This window comes from Pseudorca crassidens, chromosome 4 (genome assembly GCF_039906515.1).
Source record: "Pseudorca crassidens isolate mPseCra1 chromosome 4, mPseCra1.hap1, whole genome shotgun sequence".
Classification (NCBI taxonomy): Eukaryota; Metazoa; Chordata; class Mammalia; order Artiodactyla; family Delphinidae; genus Pseudorca; species Pseudorca crassidens.
Window position 1 is genome coordinate 106,554,332 of NC_090299.1, and position 20,656 is coordinate 106,574,987.

General features: G+C 40.5%; 1 protein-coding gene across 3 annotated transcripts in view; it reads right to left on the reverse strand.

Moving 5' to 3' along the window:
• RASSF6 (Ras association domain family member 6) overlaps positions 1 to 20,656 on the reverse strand; it is a 63,993-nt gene that overhangs the window by 31,685 nt on the left and 11,652 nt on the right. For 2 of the 3 annotated variants that reach the window (XM_067736253.1, XM_067736252.1), the window contains exon 1: positions 20,276 to 20,376. Coding sequence is in view for 1 of the 3 variants with exons in the window: in XM_067736254.1 (XP_067592355.1) it covers positions 969 to 1,047; positions 20,276 to 20,340 (144 nt within the window). In the remaining 2 variants the exon portion in view is untranslated. Of the gene's footprint in view, positions 1 to 968; positions 1,048 to 20,275; positions 20,377 to 20,656 lie in introns of those variants that run through there. The other variant, XM_067736254.1, reaches the window with a different exon arrangement.

Sequence of the window (20,656 nt, forward strand, 5' to 3'; positions counted from 1 at the left end):
GCAGATTGAGCACTGATTCACAGAATAGGAAATGACACGCCTCAACTTATATGCTTGTCACATCAAAATTCAAACATTTTCCTAAAGGAAATGAACTTCTTAACATCATGAATTCTATGGAAACAACCGAATTAAAATATGAAATCATTTTCTTAAAGTTTTGATCTTTTCTTAAATTTTACATTTTTACAGTTACCTATATGAGAGATCTAAGATACAGGATAATATTGAAATAATTTAAAATTAGGCCATTTAAAAAATTTAGGCCCATTTCTTTATAAAGGGATTAGTTATTTCCTAATTCTGTAGGAAATTACATTTGGGAAGGTAACTGAAATGTCCAATCAAACTAAATCATTTAAGCTCACTAATAAAGGCCAGAGAGGTTTATAAATTTCCTTCTGTTCCAATTACAGATTGGAACAGTGGTGGCCTAAAGTCAATGCTGTACACATTTGAAGATCTGAAACGTAGGTAGAAAGTTCTAATGTTCCCTAGGACCAGGAAGATATTGTAAAGATGTGAAGTGAGTCTCATTAGAATACAAGACTGAGTAGGAAGACCTGTGGAGGATGAGGCATTAAAAAACCAATCTAAGGCCACTTTGTACAGTAGCCTGCCAGTTGCAACCTTAAAAAGGCTTGCTGAATTGTTTCTAGGATAGATTTTTAATGGAATTGCTGTTCAAAAGATGTTCATACTCTGTTTTTAAAGTAGAAAGCAAATATGTCATTAAAGTTGTTTTAAACGTTTTCCCATTCTAAAAAAATACTTGGAAAGTCACATGTTTCAGGACTAGGATTTTGCAATATAGTCTAAAACCGAAAAATCCTGATCAAGTTAAAGATTCACCTGCTTCTCCCAGATGTTTTGCCTTACGGACTCCAACTTATCCTGACTTCTCTGTACTTTTATGGATTTTTTTCTCCTGTGAATTAAACTGTACTGCATTTCTTTGACGGGCTTACCTGTCCATATAAAATATGCAGATTTTTCTGGTTCCTATAAAAGATGTTATAGGTCTTCAATAAAGAATTAAGTTGTTCCCTAAAAAAACAATATTACATTCAGTTACAATCAGTCTTAGGCTTTTTAATGGTAGAAGGCAATAATGGTGCCTTCAGTTCAAAAAGATATGAGATAGGAAAAAATGGTTCAATGGAATCTTTACTATTCTGTCATTTTAATATAGGTCATTGAAAACTGAAGCCTTCTTAGGACATCAACAAATGTTGAAGGTGTTAATTCATAAATAAATCATCAAAGTAAAACAAATAAAATCTGGTCTTAGGTGGTTACTTTCCCTTAGTGAAGATGTGTGTTAATAATTTCAAAGTTGAATTTGATTTTTAAAAAGTCCTTCAAAATCTTCCATAATGAAGAAATGACTGGCTGCAAAGAGCTGTTTGAATTGAATTTATAATCTAAAGCAGTGGTTCTCAACCCATTTAAGTCACAGTATCTTTTGAAACCCTGATGAAAGCTTTGCCTTCCCTGCGGGGGGTGGAGTGGGTTAATCCTATATATAAACACATAGTTTTGCATATACAATGTGTAATAGCTAATTTATGTGCTATTTTGAAAGACTTTCCTGATAAACAAGGAAGGAGTTATTTTCCACATGGTGTAAGTATAGGTTCTTTTTATCTGACAGTAACAAACTGACATTTAAAAATATTCTTTGTTTAAAATTCTGGAGTAAAAGGAAACTCCCTGGCTGTCCAGTGGTTAGGACTCCAGGCTTTCATGGCCAAGGCCCCAGGTTTGATCGCTGTTCAGGGAACTAAGACCCACAAGCTCTGTAGTGCAGCCAAAAAAAAAAAAAAAATTCTGGAGTATATACATCAAAATATTTCTAGTGGGTGGTAGGATTTGAGATGATTTTAAATTTTTTTCTACTGTCCTCTCTGTTGTCAAGTTCTTCCCGGGGTTGTTGTTTTATAAAATTTTGAGTTAGTTTTATTTTGACTGTTAACAATTAAAATATTTTCATAAGAGAATAAATAAATAACCAAAGAATGGAAAATGACTGCAGACAAAGTGGTGAGGAGAGTGTTCTGTAGCAGGAGACAGCTGTAAAACAGATTTCGTTTCACATTCCTCTTTTGTTTTACAACATTTAATCAACCTAATTTAAGCACCTAGTATGTGCCTGACTTTATGCTTTCCACTGGAGATACAGCAACAGTTCAGGAATAGTTGTTGCTCCTAGGCATCTCACCCTCTGTGGCAGGTGGGCTCTGGCAATGGGAATGCTGGTTCCTGCCACACCTCCATCCTCCCCTTGTGCTACCACAGCTCAAGATGCTGCTGTCACTCACCCTGCTGGTCCAAGCTATCTTCTCTCACCTGCGTTATGGCAACAGTCTCCTAAAAGCCTCCCTGTGTTTGTTGTCTATTCTCAACAGCAGGAGTTATTTTAAAACAAACCTGATCACCTCTCTCCTTTGCTCAAAGCTCTTCAATATCTTCTCATCATTAGAATAAAAGCCAATATCCTTCCAATGACTTCAAAGGCCAGTTGTGATCTGATCCCTTTTACACCTTCCATCTCATTTCTACTTCTCTTTCCTTCACTCACTGAACTCTAGCCGCTGGCCTCCTTGATGTTCCTTGAGTACTCCAGGCACATTCTCACCCCAGGGCCCTTATACATGTTGTTCCCTCTGCCCAGAATGACCTCTCCCACGCCATCACACTGTTAGTGCATTCATTTTTTTTAGGTATTTACTCCAAAGTCACCTGCTCAAGGAGTCCTTCTTGACAACTGAAAGTTGTCATCTGACATCTGAAAGTTTGCCTTCTCCCAACATTCGTATCCTGCTTTCCTCCTTACCTCTGCCCCTTGGTCACCATCTAACCTTGAATATATTTTATTTATTTATCTTATATTCTGTCTCCTTCACTAGACTGTAGCTCCAAGAGACTAGGCTTGCTTCCATGTTTCGTTCACACTATGTTTCATGTGCCTGGAAGAGAGCACGGCACATAGTAAGAACTCAACAAACACTGGTTGAATGAAATGATCAGAAGAAGTCTTATTCCTAAAATAAAACCAAACATATCAACAGGTGGAAAGCTTTCTTATATAAGTTGCTTTATGGGGGAGGCATCTCATGATATTAAACTTCCAGATATAGTAATTGCTAAAATCCCTTTGATCTTCAATACCTGTCTCCCTCCCATAGGAATACTTGGCTCCGTGAGGGCAGGAATTTTGGTCTATTTTATTCATTGCTGTCTTCCCAGTGCTTAGAGCAGAGCTGTGCTCATAGTGGGTACTTATTCAATAAGCATTTAATGAGTCATGAATGACAGAGTTCCATGTGTATTGATTTTTATGTTTGAGATCAGGTAAACATACTTTCCACTTGACTTTTCTCACTTGTAATTTTTAATGCGCACATTTCCAAGGATCAGTACACTCCACACGAACACCACATAAAAAAATTCTACAGAATTCCTCCATGCTATTCTTCCGTTTCCCAGCTGGCTTACTTTAGAATTTTAGTGTTGATGACTATTTCTGTTCTAAACATCACTGGGCACACAAGGGATTTTGTTTCATTGGAGTCATTGCTGTGGAATAGTTCCTTAAAATTAACATACTGGTAAAGAGCATGAACACTTTTATAGCTCTCATTATTGGGAGCCAGGGCAGCATACGGACATTTCCGGTTCACTTGGGATGCAACTCCTGATATGCTGAGCTGTGAGAGTTGTTATTAAAGTAAATGAATCTTTACATAACCTTATTCCCTCAGCTTCTGTTTCTGATAAAACTTCATGTTAAGGTACGGTACAAGTATCCTTCAAAGTATTTACCTCAGTACCATGTTTGATTAGAAAGATTATTCTCTGGGAACAAGCTACTTGGAAAATGTTTCTGTATCTGAAAAAACCTGACTAAGTCTTTCTGCACAGAAATAAGTCTCCAAATGACCCAGGGAGTCAGCAAACTGTGGTCCCAGGCCACCCGCTTTTGCAGATAAAGTTTTATTGGAATACAGCCACACTACTTTGTTTGCCTGTTGTCTATAGCTGCTTTATTTCTATAACTGCAGAGTTGAGTAGTTGTGATACAAACCAAATGGCCTACAAAGCCTAAAATATTTATTATCTGACCCTTTACAGAGGTAGTTGGCCAACCTATAAACCATGTGTAACACAGGGTAACTAAATACCACAGAAATCTTCCATATTTTTCTCACCACAGGCAGGATCTTTCTGACTATCAGTGAAACTTTGAAGGATTTTGGCATGTGGAAGAAGAAAATAGTTCAGTAAAATAGTGTTGGGATAAAATTAGGTAAGTTAACGGTGTAATAAAGTGAGGAACTAGAAAAGAAAATCCGGAAGTCAGGTGAACAACTGCAGTAATGGTGTATGCATTCCAAATATTAAAACTTCATCACAATTTAATCGTATGCACTTTACCAGAGGAAATTTTGGAGATGATTAGTCTATGCACCTGTTGAAGCAATGGGTTAATACAACAGGAGGATAAAGTGTAGCCTGCAACATTCTAACTCGACTTGTTGGCATTAAGGGCACAAAGAGCTGAAGAAGTTATTGTCAAGTTGATTATCTCTTATCCGCTGACTGATTCAAATTTTGTCCTCTAACAGAAGACCTGTCCTAATGGTTTGCTGTGTGATCACAATAAAGAGGCCTCATCCGTACACTGAGGTGGGTGAGAGCTTGAGGAGATAGATGCTGCCTATTGTGCACTCTGGAGGGGAAGGATTAAGCAAGAAGGGTGTGAGAAGCTTACCAGGCAAAGAAAATATTAACAAGGACATTCTAGATATTTCTGTAGTTTTTGTGGCAAAAGCTCAAAGAGTTGGGACTCTAAGAGTAGAACATGTAAAATGGGGAATGGTGAGTGATGAAGAAGAAGGCAGAAACCTTGTGAACCATTTTAAGAAGCTTAAAATTCACCCTGCAGGCAATGGGCACTTACTGGAGGTTGCAGGCAAGTGTAAGGTATGATGCTTCTAAGGGCCACTAGGGAGCTTATGGAAGACAGATTTCAGGACAAAGCAACACGGAGGCAGCAAGATGAGTGGAACAATTGCAATGGTATTGGGGTAGAGAGCCAAGGCTATGTTCTGTGGAAAGGTGATCAAATGTCCCTCATGTACAGAAGAATCTAAAGTCTAGAAGAGACCTAAAATAAGTATAGGGATTATTTGGTTTAGGAGATCCAAAGGCCACCACTAAAGTGTTATTTAGGCAGTCCCTAGTCAGGAAAGGGAAGACTGATTTAATATACATGGTGACTTGTCAGTGCTAATTATAATGTATTTTTTAGGATTTAACTTAAATGTTACCTATGGACCTCCCTATCTCATAAAAAGGAAAAAAATCATCTGTGTACTTTTCCCTCTCAGCTCCAAAGAGTCCCCCGCCAGCCTAGACCAGACAGCTGTTCAGCTGCCCTAACAAAGCTATAAAGTGGGTGATAAGGAATGAATTCCATATCCAGTCTTCTCAGTTTACAAATTTTTCTAGAAGCCACAGGGACACCCAAGAAGTCGGCATGGTACAAACAGCCTGTATATCAATACTTTACGTGTGATACATAAATTGATTTTTTAAGAAGAGCTTGGTTTTCTCGAACATGAAATACTGTATCATAATATATCCTAAGGATTTTTAAAAAACATTATCACATAATATATAACATGAATAGTGTTTTTATAAAACGAAGGAATAGCAAGCTTCCATGTAAACTGGACTTCTAACTAAACGAACACATAGAATCTTAAGCTTCGCCGGGACAGAAGCTGGCACTGTGCACTGACAGTACAGAGAGGGGACCCTGATAGATGCAGATGGACACCCAGAATTAGTCATTACAGCTCCTGGGTGAGTGCTAACCAGGGAAAGACTTAACATGGGGGGGGGCAACAGGTGTAGGGGAATGATGCCAGGGTTCCTGCTCCTTTCAAGGTTCCCTGTTCCTGTAAGGCTCCCAGCTCAGTTTTAATGAGTAAAAGTGGATCCAGAGTTGACTGTAAAATGCTTAGCTGTACTTTGCACTTTGTGGTCTGAATTGCATCTGCTCAGCAGATGGGAATTACCCACATTCTGACGTTTGTCATGAATAATGGGCTGAGCAAGAGAGGAGTTCCTCAATCTTATCACGCTATTTGGCCGGAAGAAACACTTTGTATTTAATTTTATAAACTGTATTATGCATTGACATATTGGACAGCATGATGAGTGGAAATGAGTTATGCCCTGCATCCACAGACAGAATGAGTGTCAAATTTTAGTTGTAATAAGAGTTCTCCCTCATTTTAGTAATGATTTACAGCATAATTCAGTGGCTATCTAATCCTTTTCCTGGAAACCAGAAAACCCCGTCTCATTCTTTACTAAGTGATTCTTAAAATTTGGACAAAGGCAAACCGGAAATACCGTTGTATGCTGTAGCCCAACGCAAGCTTCAGAGATTGCCACATGACACAAAATAAACTTCAGTGGAAAATACAGCCCAGTGTAGTCACCAAAGGCAAATTTGGCCATGGCTGTGCTTCCTGAGTTTGTGTTATTTCTGCCTCTTGGAGACTTGCTGAAAAATGTTCAGGCTCCCAGCCAGGCCGCCACGGAACCAGATAGTGACAGCAGCACTAGAGACAGCATCCTGCTGTTTGTATTACCATGTTTAAGAGCAGGAGCCTAAAACATTCCAAAGAGTCTTTTCAAAGAGATGAGAAATTGAGGCAGAATAAAAATGCTAGCTTGCTCTTTTATACAGTCACCCCTCCCAATTTTGTTCATAATGTTACATTTTAGCAATGAGATTAACTATTTAATGTCAGGTTCAAAAAACTGAATTTAAAACTTAACTCAGAGTTATTTTTACAAAAAATATATTAACATGTAAAGATAGCAAATTGATCATTTTCTGGGAATTACGGTTGTGATGTTTTATTTTATGTGTTGTAGTTCTGTATACTTTTCAAACTCTATATAGTAAGTGCATAATACAGTCATAATGTTTTCATAATTTTTCTTCCATAAACATGTAATATGAACTTCTGTATGTTTTTGGAAAGGGGAACCAGGAAATATGCGGACAAAAGAACGAGTAAAGCCTTATCATTAAGCTCTTTGCCAAGACAAACCATCATTCCATATTACTGATGTCTGCAAGCAGCAGCAGAATTCTCTTAACCCACGTTATCCTTCGTTACTGTCAACTTGAATCCTGGAATACAATTGCAAACTCCTGCCGCCCCTCTTTCATAAGTGGCTACGGCTCCATTTCTTTTTGTCTTTGGCCTCATCTCCTGGCTCAAACGATGAGGAAAGAAGACTGCTTTTCAACCTTTGCTTAGAGACTTTCTTCAGTTAGCAAAGTAGGTTATTCATTTCCATTGCAAATGAAGGGATTGGGTTCCACAGTTTGAATACTGAGAAGCTGGGAAGGGAAGGGCTATCTCGATGGAAGCAAAAATGCAAAACCTAAAATGATCAGGGAGCCCTGAATTTGTTGAACTCTCCCGACTTCCTTCAAAGGGCTGCCGTTTTTGAAAAGGAAGGGTTTTCAACAGCTTTAGCAACTCTGCTCAAGTATCATTAATTGTTGCTGGTGGTTAGGAGGATGGTGCCTGTGATTTGTTTATCTTTTTCTTCCAAGCAGTTCTATTCTAGACCCTAAGTCTCTGTCCGTGCTGACAATTGATAATAAAAAGGCCCTGGGAGTTTCCTGAAATCCATTAGTAATTAATCAGTAAGGTAATATAACTAGACTTGTCTCACCTCCCACCCTCTGGCTGCTTTTGGCCATTTTGTGACTTTTGTATTTTCCGAGGTATACATCTTTTTAAGATTACCCCTGTAAACAATGGCCCTGGAGCTATTAATGAATACATCTATCCACTTCTCTCAGGTCCTTAACACCTAGAACTCAGATAAAAGCAAAAGGATTAAAAATTAAGGTATACTTTCGCAATATTAAAAAGAAATTTGAAGTGACTGTTGGCTAGTTGCTTGATAGAAAACAAAAACCCCCCAAATGTTTTCTTGATTATGAAAACTCCACTGTTTAAGAGAGGAGCTGTAGCTACTCAGAACAATGTCACTAGATGTTGGTAAGACATGGAAGAGGGTCTAAAAAGGGAGAGGCAAAGAAGGATTGTATCGTTTATTAAAATGCTCGTGCTTCTGAAGAAGACAGGAATGTGTTTTAGAACTGGTATCTGATTTTGAAGAGAATTCCTTTATAAGCGTAACTATCAGATTTTATATTTTAACACACTAGCTTGTTTTCTAACAACCTCAGATAAAGGAAGACACTTATCTACTCTCTTTCCCTCTATGGTTTGGCTTCTGAAGATTTTTATGAAAAAGATTTTTTAAAAATTCACAGTCTATTATTCCAGTTGGCGGCTGCAATGAGCAGCTTCCGCATCAGACCTTGGTTTCTGTTATCACATGCAGCTGACTTCCTAAGGGCAGCCCAAGGAGTTTGTGGACAGGGAAGAAAGAATGAGGGAAGTCTATGCTCTACAATCTCCTTTTCTGGCCTGAAACACAGAGAAGTATGGTCTCTGGCTCGCAGCCCTGACACTATTTGCAAATTAGTACTGATTTTTATATTCTATTCTAATCCAGAGTAGGGACTTGAAACTACCTCCACTTTGATGGAATAGTCTGTTTCTTGTTGTAGCTGATGGTTTTGGAGAGAACAAAGAAATATTTAGTGACCAAGAAAAAGCTGTTTGAAAACTACAGAAAAATTATGTGCCCTGAATGTGTGGACAATATGAAACACAGTGGTAGATGTGCTATGTTAGATAAATGGTTCTAAAACCCGACCTGAAGGGCTTGTTGAAACAGATCATGAGGGGCACCTCCAAAGTTTCTTATTGAGTTATGTCCGGTGTGGGTCCTGAGAATTTGCATTTTTAACGTGTTCCCAGGTGATTCTGGTGCTGCTAGTCCAGAGACCACACTTTTTTTTTTTTTTATTCTCTGCGGTACGCGGGCCTCTCACTGCCGTGGCCTCTCCCGTTGCAGAGCACAGGCTCCGGACGCGCAGGCTCAGCGGCCATGGCTCATGGGCCCAGCCGCTCCGCGGCATGTGGGATCTTCCCGGACCGGGGCACGAACCCGCGTCCCCCGCACTGGCAGGCGGACTCTCAACCACTGCGCCACCAGGGAAGTCCCAGAGACCACACTTTTGAGATCTTTTAGATCTCAGGATGCTGAGAATCATGGTGATATTCTTCTTTTAGGGGAAGGGAAGTCTATCAACTGGCAGGTTGCAGGTTGAAACAGGCGGACATTCCAACTGAAACTAAAATAGTTACATATAACCAGCCTGCTAACACTTCTGCCCTTTCCTCCTCTGTTACTGAAGTAAGAGGCCAGAGAACACTGTCCTTGCAGACATTCTTTGGGAGGAGGTTTGTTCTAGTTTCCTATTGCTGCTGTAACAAATTACTACAAACCTAGTGGCTTTAAACAACATAAACATTATCTTACAGTTCTACAGGTCTCACTGGCTATAACCAAGGTATCAGCAAGGCTGTACTTCTTCTGAAGGCTCTAGGGGAGAATACATTTCCTTGCTTTCTCCACTTTCCACAGTCTACCCACATTCTTTGGCCTCCGGCTCCCTTTTCCATCTTCAAAGCCAGCATTGGCTATACAATCCTTCCCACTCCATCACTCTGACATGGAATCTTTTCACATAGTTCTCCTACCCTCCCACATAAGGACCCTTATGATAACATTGGGCCCATCTGGATAATCTCCCAAATTTAAGGGATGCTAATGGATTAGCATCCTTAATTCCATCTGCAACCTTAATTCCCTTTTGTGACGTAATGTAAAATATTTACAGGTTCAGGGGATTAGGAAGTAGACATCTTTAGGAGGTCATTGTTCTATCACGGGATTCAAGGGTGACTCCAATCCAAATATTGTCTGAGTACTTGGGAGGCATCTTGTTAGAAATCAGAATCTGTATTTTAACCGAGATCCCCAGGAAATTTGCATGTATGTTAAAATGGAGAGAAGCCCTGATATAATCACCTTGCCACTAGGTATGAAACAGTATTTAAGGGTAACATATGTCAAGCCAAAATACTAAAGTCCTGATTTAGTTCCTTGATGCTAATACTCCCATACTCACTCATCATCAACAAAAGTTTATTGAGGGATTACTGTGTAATAGACAATGTAATAGATGCTGGGGAGACTGCAATATTTAAAACCAATGGGGCCCGTGCAGTGATGGGAGTTGCTTTCTGGAGGAAGAAGATAGAAAAAAAAACAAAACAAAAGAGCAAATAAAGAAATATGTTGATTTTACATAGGGGTAAGTGCCATAATAACAATGAAACATCATCCTGTGATGCAGCAGATGAAAGAGGGCATTTTAGAGAACGTGATCAGGAGGCCTGAAATATTAAACCGACACCTGAATAATGGGAAGGAGCTATAGCCCTGTGCAGAGTCGAAGAAAGTGTCCTGAGCAAGAGATGCCGGTGCCACGTCTTGTGTGCGGCACTAAGCTTGACATGTTTAAAGGAGAAAAACAAGGGAAGAATGGCTCAAGATGAGGTTCTAAAAGTTCTCCAGGCCAGATCGCATTGGACCTTAGAGAGACTTCTTATGGTAAGGAGTCTGCAATAGGAAGCTTTGGAGGGTTTAAGCAGGACGCCGTGACGACATTGTAAAGAGACGTTCTGGCTGCTCGGGGAGGATGGATTACGGGGACAGGGAATGGAAGCTGGCAGCCCAATTAGGAGGCAGTAATAGTTGTCCAGGCAAGAGATAGTGGTGGCTTGGACTAGATGGTGAGAAGTGGTTGTATATTGGAGGTGGAGTTGATGGGACTTGCTGTGGGGCTGGGTGTAGAAATGAGGAAATGAAACAATTACGTTGGTTTCTAGCTTCCCTTAGGATCTTGCTTCTCATTTTTCCATGATTTAAACTTTTAGGTCTCTCTAATACGTGCCCTATAGATATTTTTTTTAAAGCCAGTTAAAAAGTAAACACAGATGTGTCACACAACACGCATCATGATTGGAGCAGATGCAGGCTGATGGTAAAAGAACACGCTTTGTGTATGAACAGCTGGGAAATTTTGTGCTGGTTGAGGATGATTACCTTGACATCACCGTCTGATGCCCCTTGTTCCCTTGAGATGGAGAAACTATTCTGTTAAGCCTTTCAGACTGATATGGCTTTCAGCCACTTGGACCATCCGGATTGTTACTAGAGTGTCTGAAACACAGCAGGTGGTCAGTGATCCTCGGAGTCATCTATGTGAGCGTGAACTACAGACAGGGCTTTCCTTACAGGGCTTTTATGGTGCTCTTCTGTAATGTCGCCATGACTTTGACCACTGATTCTCTTTACATTGGAAAAAATATGTTAAGCGGCCTCCTTGTTTCTATTCTGGGCATCCTCCATCTACTCTTCACACTCTATCCAGAGTATGTAGAACATACATAAGCATATCATCTGCTTTGGTTAACATCCTTAAATGTCTCTCTACTGCTCTTGGTATAAAACCCCCAAATCCTTATCACAGCAGGTGAAGTCCTGCTTGGTCTCTCTTCCTCTTTAGCCTCTTTTACAGAGGTGCTTTTTTTTTAAGAAGATGTTGGGGGTAGGAGTTTAGTAATTTATTTATTTATTTTTGCTGTGTTGGGTCTTCGTTTCTGTGCGAGGGCTTTGTCTAGTTGTGGCAAGTGGGAGCCACTCTTCATCGCGGTGCGCGGGCCTCTCACTATCGCGGCCTCTCTTGTTGCGGAGCACAGGCTCCGGACGCGCAGGCTCAGCGGCCATGGCTCACGGGCCTAGTTGCTCTGCGGCACGTGGGATCCTCCCAGACCAGGGCTCAAACCCGTGTCCCCTGGATTAGCAGACAGATTCTCAACCACTGCACCACCAGAGAAGCCCCAGAGATGCTTTTTCCTGTGTCCTGCACCTCAACAATTCTGGGAACTTTCACTGGCTGGAACTCTGTGCTCCCTCTGGCCGTGAAGATGTCAGGCTGGCTCCCTGTGTCAGGAGTGCTCTCCTGCTGACTCTCTTAACCTTGTTAGCTTGCGTCACCTTCAGATCTCTAGACTTCCCTGCTTAGGCTAGATCCTTATTTTCTCGTAGAACTTGGTTCTTTTCCTTCTGAACACTGACCTCATTTTGTTACCAGGCTTTTAGAGCTGTGGTCTCACTGTGATTTCCAGAGCAGTAGCATCTGTACCACCTGGGAACTTACATGTGCAAGTGCTCACTCTACTCCAGACCTGCTGAATCAGAAACTCTGGGAATGGGGCCCAGCAATCTTTATTTTACCAAGCTCTCCAGAGATTCTGATAAAGGCTCAAGTTGGAGATTAGTGGCTTCAGACTCCAGCCTCCATGAGAGTAGGGCTCTTGTCTGTTTTGGCTCAAAATTGCTACCCCAGCTTCTAGTCAGCGTCTGACTAATGGTGTGCTCTCAGCAATTGTTTGTTTAGGGAGTAAAATATAGGAAACTGAATGCTGAGCAACATTTAGAGGGGAAAGATCTTTTACCAGCATAGCTAACAGGACCAGAAATTCAAGTAAACTCTGTGTCATCTATTTCTGGAGTCTTTGAATTTTGACCTCATCAGACTTTCTATTGAAACATTTTCAGTGTGTATTGGGCAGACAGATGATCTTGTTGTTTTTTAATGGACTAAAGTGATAAAATAGGTAAATGTGGAGTAGATACATTTTATTGTGAATAGCAGTCATATTGGTATGCTCAATGACTGTTAACAATATATATTCATTGAAAAATATCTGACATAAAGCTTAATGACCCTTTTCACTAGTCTGGGGGTGATATTACTGACCTTTATGTAAAATTGTGATATCCAATTTCTCACAATAAAAATGAATTTTTACTAGGTCACCAGACATGAATAATGGGAATGTTTACATAAATTTAAAAGGAAAACTCCCACATAGAAAAAGATTCCTCATTGGTTTTTTTGTTTGTTTGTTTGTTTTTTTAGCGATACGCGGGCCTCTCACTCTTGTGGCCTCTCCCGTTGCGGAGCACAGGCTCCGGACGCGCAGGCTCAGCGGCCATGGCTCACGGGCCCAGCCGCTCCGCGGCATGTGGGATCTTCCCGGACCGGGGCACGAACCCGCGTCCCCTGCATCGGCAGGCGGACTCTCAACCACTGCGCCACCAGGGAAGCCCAAGGTTCCTCATTTTTAAAGGAGATGGTCCTACACATGTCTCAAACTTTTTGCCCTGGCTTATTTTAAAATCCTGACTCCTATCAAAATATGTCAGGGAGGACTCCCTTATCCTTTATTAAAGACAACAGTCCAAAGGTCTTCAGAAGAGTGTGGCCCTGTCTTTATACACCTACCTGCAGGGCATGCTGAGGCTTGCAGTGTTTGCGCCAGTTCCTTTGATCCAGAGAAGACCGAGGCCATGGGACCTGGGCAAACACTGCCCTCTGGTTCTGCCCGCCAGGTAGGACGCAGCCCCTGGAACACTGGCTCTTTGTGCTGAGTTTGTGCTCAGAGGTGCAGGTGGCTGCTTTCTTTGTTTCAGCAAAGGGTACTGGCCAACATGCTTGGCAAAAGGAACTGTTTGGAGTGATGCACTTTTTGCTCAAATTTATTACATCATGCTAATTAGAGTGAGTTAGTAAGGACAGGAATGCACATGGGCCTTGTGGCCACTGTTGGAAGAGCTGCAGCCTGCAAGGGTTTGTATTAGGTTCCTAATTAGGAGAATAAAAAAATCTAACAAGTTCCGAGAGTGAAATCTGATCTACATTCTAGAACTGGATTTGAACTCTTTTTTCAAATTCAGGATTGGCATTTACTCACCCCTAAAATGCCCTGATTTTAGCCTAAGACCTGAAGTGAAAGCACTTTGAAAGCAACCATAGGGAACCACTTTTTTTTTTTTTTTAATACTCAGCTCACTTAGAATATTTACCACGTGAAGCAACAGAGCAGTGACAACCCCAGGCAAGGAAAGAGCAACTGGAATCTTAATCATTTGAGCATGGAGTTAACTTATGCCAACACCCTTCAGTCAGGGAAGTTTCTAAACTCAGAAAATTCTTATCCAGGAGTAAGACATAAATGTTATATTGCTTACTGTGATATTAAATCAATATCTCTTATTTCATGGATCATATGTTTGCTGAAAGCAAAATTTTCATTAAGGAAGGTCTATTTTCCTATTAATTTGCAGCATTTTCATGTATTTCTGTGCATGAAAATAAATATCGCAAATAAGTTGGTGATTTCTGTCTTGCCAGAACAACGCTTGTCACAGAATGGGAGCTGAATAACTACTTAAGTGAATAAATGAAGAATAGAGGGCTTCCCTGGTGGCGCAGTGGTTGAGAGTCCGCCTGCCGATGCAGGGGACACGGGTTCGTGCCCCGGTCTGGGAAGATCCCACATGCCGCGGAGCGGCTGGGCCCGTGAGCCATGGCCACTGAGCCTGTGCGTCCGGAGCCTGTGCTCCGCAACAGGAGAGGCCACAGCAGTGAGAGGCCCACGTACCGCAAAAAAAAAAAAAAAAAAAAAAAAAAAAAAGAATGGAGGGGTTAATGACAAGCTGGATATCATAGGTAGTCAATGGTATCATTATAATTTTTGGTGACTATTTTGTAAAGATTTCCCTGAGTTCCAGAAATTTTGTTTATTTCAGGTGGGCAGAAGTTCTCAAACTTTAAGCCTTTCCTCCTCTGAGCAGTAGTTTCTAGACTCCAGTAATACTTCAGAATCACCTGATTAGCTCTGAGGGGGAGCGCAGCATCTGCACTGTTAATAAGCATCTTGATCGGAAGGCAGGTGGCCCCTGGACCACATTTTGAGGAATGCTATCTTCAAGTCCAGTGTTTGCGTAAATGCTATATTATTTTACTTTACCACCTGGAATACCAATAATACATGGATACTAGGGTCTGAAAGTGTATCTGTGGTATAGAAGATAAACTGCAAGTGCCCAATTCAGTCAGTTCAAAATATGACACAAAATAAGGGTCACTAGAAATGCAGACACTTTGGAAATAGCCTCCCCCAGAATATGTGGTTTCATTTTAACATATTTCATTGTAGGCTAGTTATAAAATGGGAATGCACATAGGTTCTCAAATTTTGTTCATTTTCTTTCTCTTCTTATATTCTAAATGATTAGAATGTATGTATAAAAATATTTTCAGCGATTAAAAAATTACAAAATGCTGGCTTCAAGGCTATTTTGTGGGAAAGTGATTGATACAGTCTGGCTGAGGGCTATGGATATGCTGTTCAAAACTAATTATTCATGTACTGCTTTTATGAGTTTGGCTAACTCCAAGTATAATCTGTTATCACTTAATATTTTTCTAGTTGATGTTCCTCTTTTTATATATTTATTCAACAATTATGTATTACTTATTGCATTAATATTTGCAGAATTATATATGAAACATTACCCTCTCCCCTTAAATTTTCAGTCTTATTTGGGGAATAAAATAAATAAATATAATACGTTAGAAAGTGAGAGTGTTCTGATAGCATGTAGTTCAGGATGGGTGTTTTCATTAGTTATAGGACCCATGGTTGTGAGTGACAGAAACCCAACCAAGTTGGTAACTTGGTTACTAAGCAAGCTTTTATCTGTCCTGAGAAATAATGTTCGTGAAATCAAAGATTTCATGTGCTAGTTATATTTTTCTAATGCTTTCCAAGAGTGTTCAAATAAAAACCAATTATTTATGTTTAACCTAAAATCATCTCATGTATCAAGGCCATCCAGGTACCTCACCTTGGGAAAGAGGATGCAAAAGATACTTAGGTCTTACCTTCAAGGGGCTTACATTCTACCTTGGGAAACCAGGCATCTGTTATGAGGCAGTAAAGACAAGGCAAGAAGCCTTAAGCTGTTGGTGGGAGAGACAGCTCATCAAACTATTTTAGAAAGCTAATTTGTAACAATAACATTAGATTTACTTGTATACTTTGATTCAGTAATTACACTTCTGTGAACTAGTCCTTGTATATTCAAAATGTTGGAGCCATCTTGAAGGTCAAAATTAAAGAAATTATATTATGACATTTCTATATTGTTGAGTGATATAGTATCATTAAAATCATCTTTAGGAAGATTATTTTAATAGTATGGGGAAATATTTGTAATATAATGCCAGGTGTGTAAAACAAGATATAGAATGATCTCAACTATATAAAATAAAATCCTTAGAATATGGGTAATATGACAAAATTAAATAGTACATTTTCTGAGTAGTAAGATTATGGATAACTTTATTCTTTCAATCTATATGTTTCTATATTTTCTCAGCTTTTATAATATAAATATATAAAATACAATAATTTATAAAATAATGATACTTTCGTAATTAGGAAGTAAATATTTTAAAAGAACAAATACACAAGTAATTAACAGGCTAATTAAAATCTTACTGCAGTTCAGGGAGGATTTCATGGGAAAAGTGAGAAACTGAGATTGGGAAACTATAAAATATTACAAAGGAAATGAAAGTTGACCTGGTAATCACTGGTGTATGGAATAGGTGTTTATTTCAGTGAAAATTCTTGATTTTCATACTGTGATTACACAGATGAATAAAAGGAATGTGGTGTCCAGGACGAGAAGTTACCATCAGCTGCTCATGGCTACAAATGAGATCGACATAAATCAATTAAGAACAGAACAAAGAGCTTCATGAAGGTGGAAGAAAGCTGTTCTAGAGAAACAGAGGGTTCAAGGCCTGAGAATAAAGAGAAACACATGTGAACCAATAGCAGGATTGGGAAGGACAGGACCACCCCTTGGAGCAGACATGAGTTAGGGAGGGCACTGGGACTTCTCTCTGACCTTTGTCTTGAGGTTTTATAGGGGAAGAGAGGTCATGGAGATGCCCATGAGTGCAGAAGGGGACTGTGAATTGCTACTTGGATCATGCGGTGCCTGCTTAGGGTGCCTTTTAATCTGATCATAAGGGTAAATCTAAAGGTTTTGGTGAGAAAGGACCTTGCTTTCTCAGGAATCCAAGAGGTGAAGAGCAGCTGTGTAGCTGAAGTAGATGAAAAAGAAAAGATTGCAACCTCCAACTGAGAGGTGGCCCCAGGATTAGTTTAGCAATGCACTGAGGGCGGGGCTGGGGGGAGGTGAGAATCAGGATTCCATGGGCTGACCTGCGTCAAGCAGAGTTGAATAACAGGAAAATACGTACAAGGGTTCGTACATTCTTCTCCTATGCCGTGTACGGTTTCTTCTCGAAACTTCCCTCCCAGTGTGGTAAATTTGTATTCCTGGCTGGTTAAACTTACACTGCACAGAAGGCATTTACGCAAAAAGGAACACTGGTGTAGACCCAGGGCTACTGTCTTTGGAGACACCTTTGTTCAATGTTTCTGTAATTTTCTCTGGGGGGAGGCACTGTGGTAGGGGGACCTTCTGGGGCTGTGCTGGGCTCTTAACCCTGTTCTGCCCTTTCTGTCACTCTCTCGTGAGCGTCTTCCCTTTTCTTCACAGTCTCTCCCATCTTCTCCATCATCCCTCTATCCTGAATCTCATTTGCCTCCTGCTTCCCCTACAGATGACTCACATGCTTTTTTCATCATTTTCTCTTCCCAAACCGTCATCTTTCAGGTCCTCTCAACAATGTCCATCCTGTTACCATGTCCATCTCTTACTTCTCTCTAGGATCTTTCTATCTCTCTTCCCTGGTTTCATATGGATGTTACTTTCTCTGACTTTCATTATCAGTCATCTGCACTTATTTAAAAAATTAATTTCTGCCTTTCATTTCAATTTCCCATTTTCTCAACTTCCCTCTTCTCCTTGTATCCCCAGCAACACTTTAGCTACCTTGACATCCCCAAGCGGTGTTTTCTATACTTACCCACTCTATCACTGCCCCTCCTCTCTGTTCAGTGTCCACATTCCTTCTGCCCACTTTCCATCCAATGTACTACTGCTCGCCTTGTTGTTTCCTACTTTTCCTTTCACTCTTTTCTAACCCTGGATCTTGAATCTTCTCTATCACACTTATTCCCTTGGTGACATTAGTCAGTCTCAAATGTAACTTGTCTAGGACTGAACTCCCGATCTTCTACCCCAAACCTGCTCCTCCTGTAGTCTTTATAATGTCAGAAAAATATTCACTCCATTCTTCCTGACCCAAAGCCTTGGAATCATCCTTAATCTTTCTCTTTCTCTCATACCCACATCTAATCCTTCAGGAAATCCTATTGTTTCTTCCTTCAAAATATACCCAGAATCTGAGCATTTTTCCCCACCTCCACCCCTGCCACCTTGGTCCAAGCCACCATCATCTCTACTCTGGACTATCTGCTCCTCGATAGTTTCTCTGCTTCTATCCTTGTGTCCTCTTCAGTCTGTTCTTAAAGCAGCAGCCAGACAGATTCAGTCACTCGTGTACTCAATAATCTTCAATGATTTCTCATCTTGTAAGTGGGAAAGACGAAGTCTCAGTGGCCTATGAGGCCTTACATATTCTGGTCCCATTCTGTCTCTGACCTCACCTTCTCCTACTGTCCTCCCTATTTCACTTTCCCATACCAGGTTCCTGCACCCTTACAGGCGTGTGCCTGCCTCAGGGCTGTGAACTTGGTGTCCCCTTTCCTGGAAGGGGACCTGGGAGGCTCCCAGCCAGATACCCACACAGCTCACTCGCTTCCCTCCTTCAGGCTTTTCCCTACTGCTACCTCCTTCCTGAGGCCTTCCTTGGCCATCTTATATGAAATCATAACTCACTGCTCTCTACCCCCCGCAATCATTACTCCCCTTCCAGCTTTATTTTTATTCTTCATATCTTTCAGCACCTAATAGTGCATCTTGTTTTACATTTATCCTACATTTTGACTGTATCCCTCTTTTAGGAGGCAACCCCATGAGGGTAAGGGTTTTGTTTCATTCATTACTGAACACTCAGGGTCCACAGGAGTATAAACTGCTTTTAGGAAGCAGTTTGTAAGTATCTGAGGAATGAATAAGTAACTCCTTTATCTTTTACTTCCTGCCTTCTTCCCGCCTCTTATATTTCATGCTTATCCTCCAGCTGTGGCTTTCATTCCATTTTTGACCATATTTATTCCTTTTGCTTTCCTATTGTGCAATCCTGCATCATTTATACGACTTTCCTCTGTCATTTATCTGGCTTTGTTTCTCTTCCCTGTAAGACATGGATCACATTCCAGGGCGACTTGTTTTTTTTCTTACCGTTGTGTCTTTTCCCTTTTCAGCTTCTGCTCTAGCTCAGCCAGGTTCGTCTCTTATCTTTACTCTTACAGTTTTCAAATCCCTGCTCTATTATTCCTAAACTAGCATAAGATGCTATCTGCTGCGTATAAGAAAATAGCCATAGCTGCTGACCATCTATTGCATAATCTAACATCAAGAGGGAAACGGTAAAAATGAAGTATGTCCTGAGGAGCAATGGAGGGAAGGAGAGGTCAGGAGAGCCTGGTTTAGGCCCATAGGCTAATTCTTTGGATATATTATTTATGAGGAGCCTCGGATCCTTTACTTAATGCTGTTCCTGAGAACTGTGACAACTATTAAAATAGAAATCTAGCTTTTGGTGAAATTAGACCACTATTTATGAAATATGAGTGATCGTTCCACGATAGGCTATGGCTTTTCAGTCTTCAGGAATGTATTTATTCAATTTCTAATTCAGTGTCTCAACTGATGATTCATATCATTGATCTTATGGGTCATACATCATGCTTTTTTTATTGATACACATTTAGACTTTATTATAACACCTATGGAAGACCCAAATTTAGGCACTCTTTATATCATATTTTCTGAAATATTTTACAAAGCCCTCATAATTTTTTATAACATTTAATTCACTGGGGTCTCTTCATAGCAGATGAGAAAAATTAGAAAATGTAATGATGCCATTTTCCAAGTTTTTCCAATACAGTTAAAGCTTTCAAAATGAAGCTTAGGGGGCTTCCCTGGTGGCGCAGTGGTTGAGAGTCCACCTGCCGATGCAGGGGACACGGGTTCGTGCCCCAGTCCGGGAAGATCCCACATGCCGCAGAGCGGCTGGGCCCGTGAGCCATGGCTGCTGAGCCTGCGTGTCCGGAGCCTGTGCTCCGCAACGGGAGAGGCCACAACAGTGAGAGGCCCCCGTACCGCAAAAAAAAAAAAAAAAAAAATTGAAGCTTAGAATGACAAAATGTGTAATACACAAAAGGTGTAATCCACAAACAACTGATAACTAGAATAACATATAATACAGGTGTACAGTTACCTGGTAATGAATGTCCTCTCATTGATGAAGATCCAAGAAGAGGACTGGTGAGCCATCATAGTCATTTTCTCCCCCTTTCTGAGATCATCTGAGGCTACCCTAAAACATTAGAATAATATTAATGATATGTTCCTGTGATGCATTCATAAATCAGTTTCTGCCTTAAACTGAAATTATTTGTTGTGTCCCTATTGTATAAAAATATTTTGGGGAGAATTTTTAAGTAGTGTTTTTTGTATGGGCATGAGGGTTGGGTTGGAGGGGCCGGGAGGAAAGAGAGTTTTTTTTTTACCATGTGCCTGCTCTGGATCCTACACTCTGAATGTCGGCCATTTGATGGATGTTATCTCATTTACTCCTCAGACCATGCCAGCAAAGTAG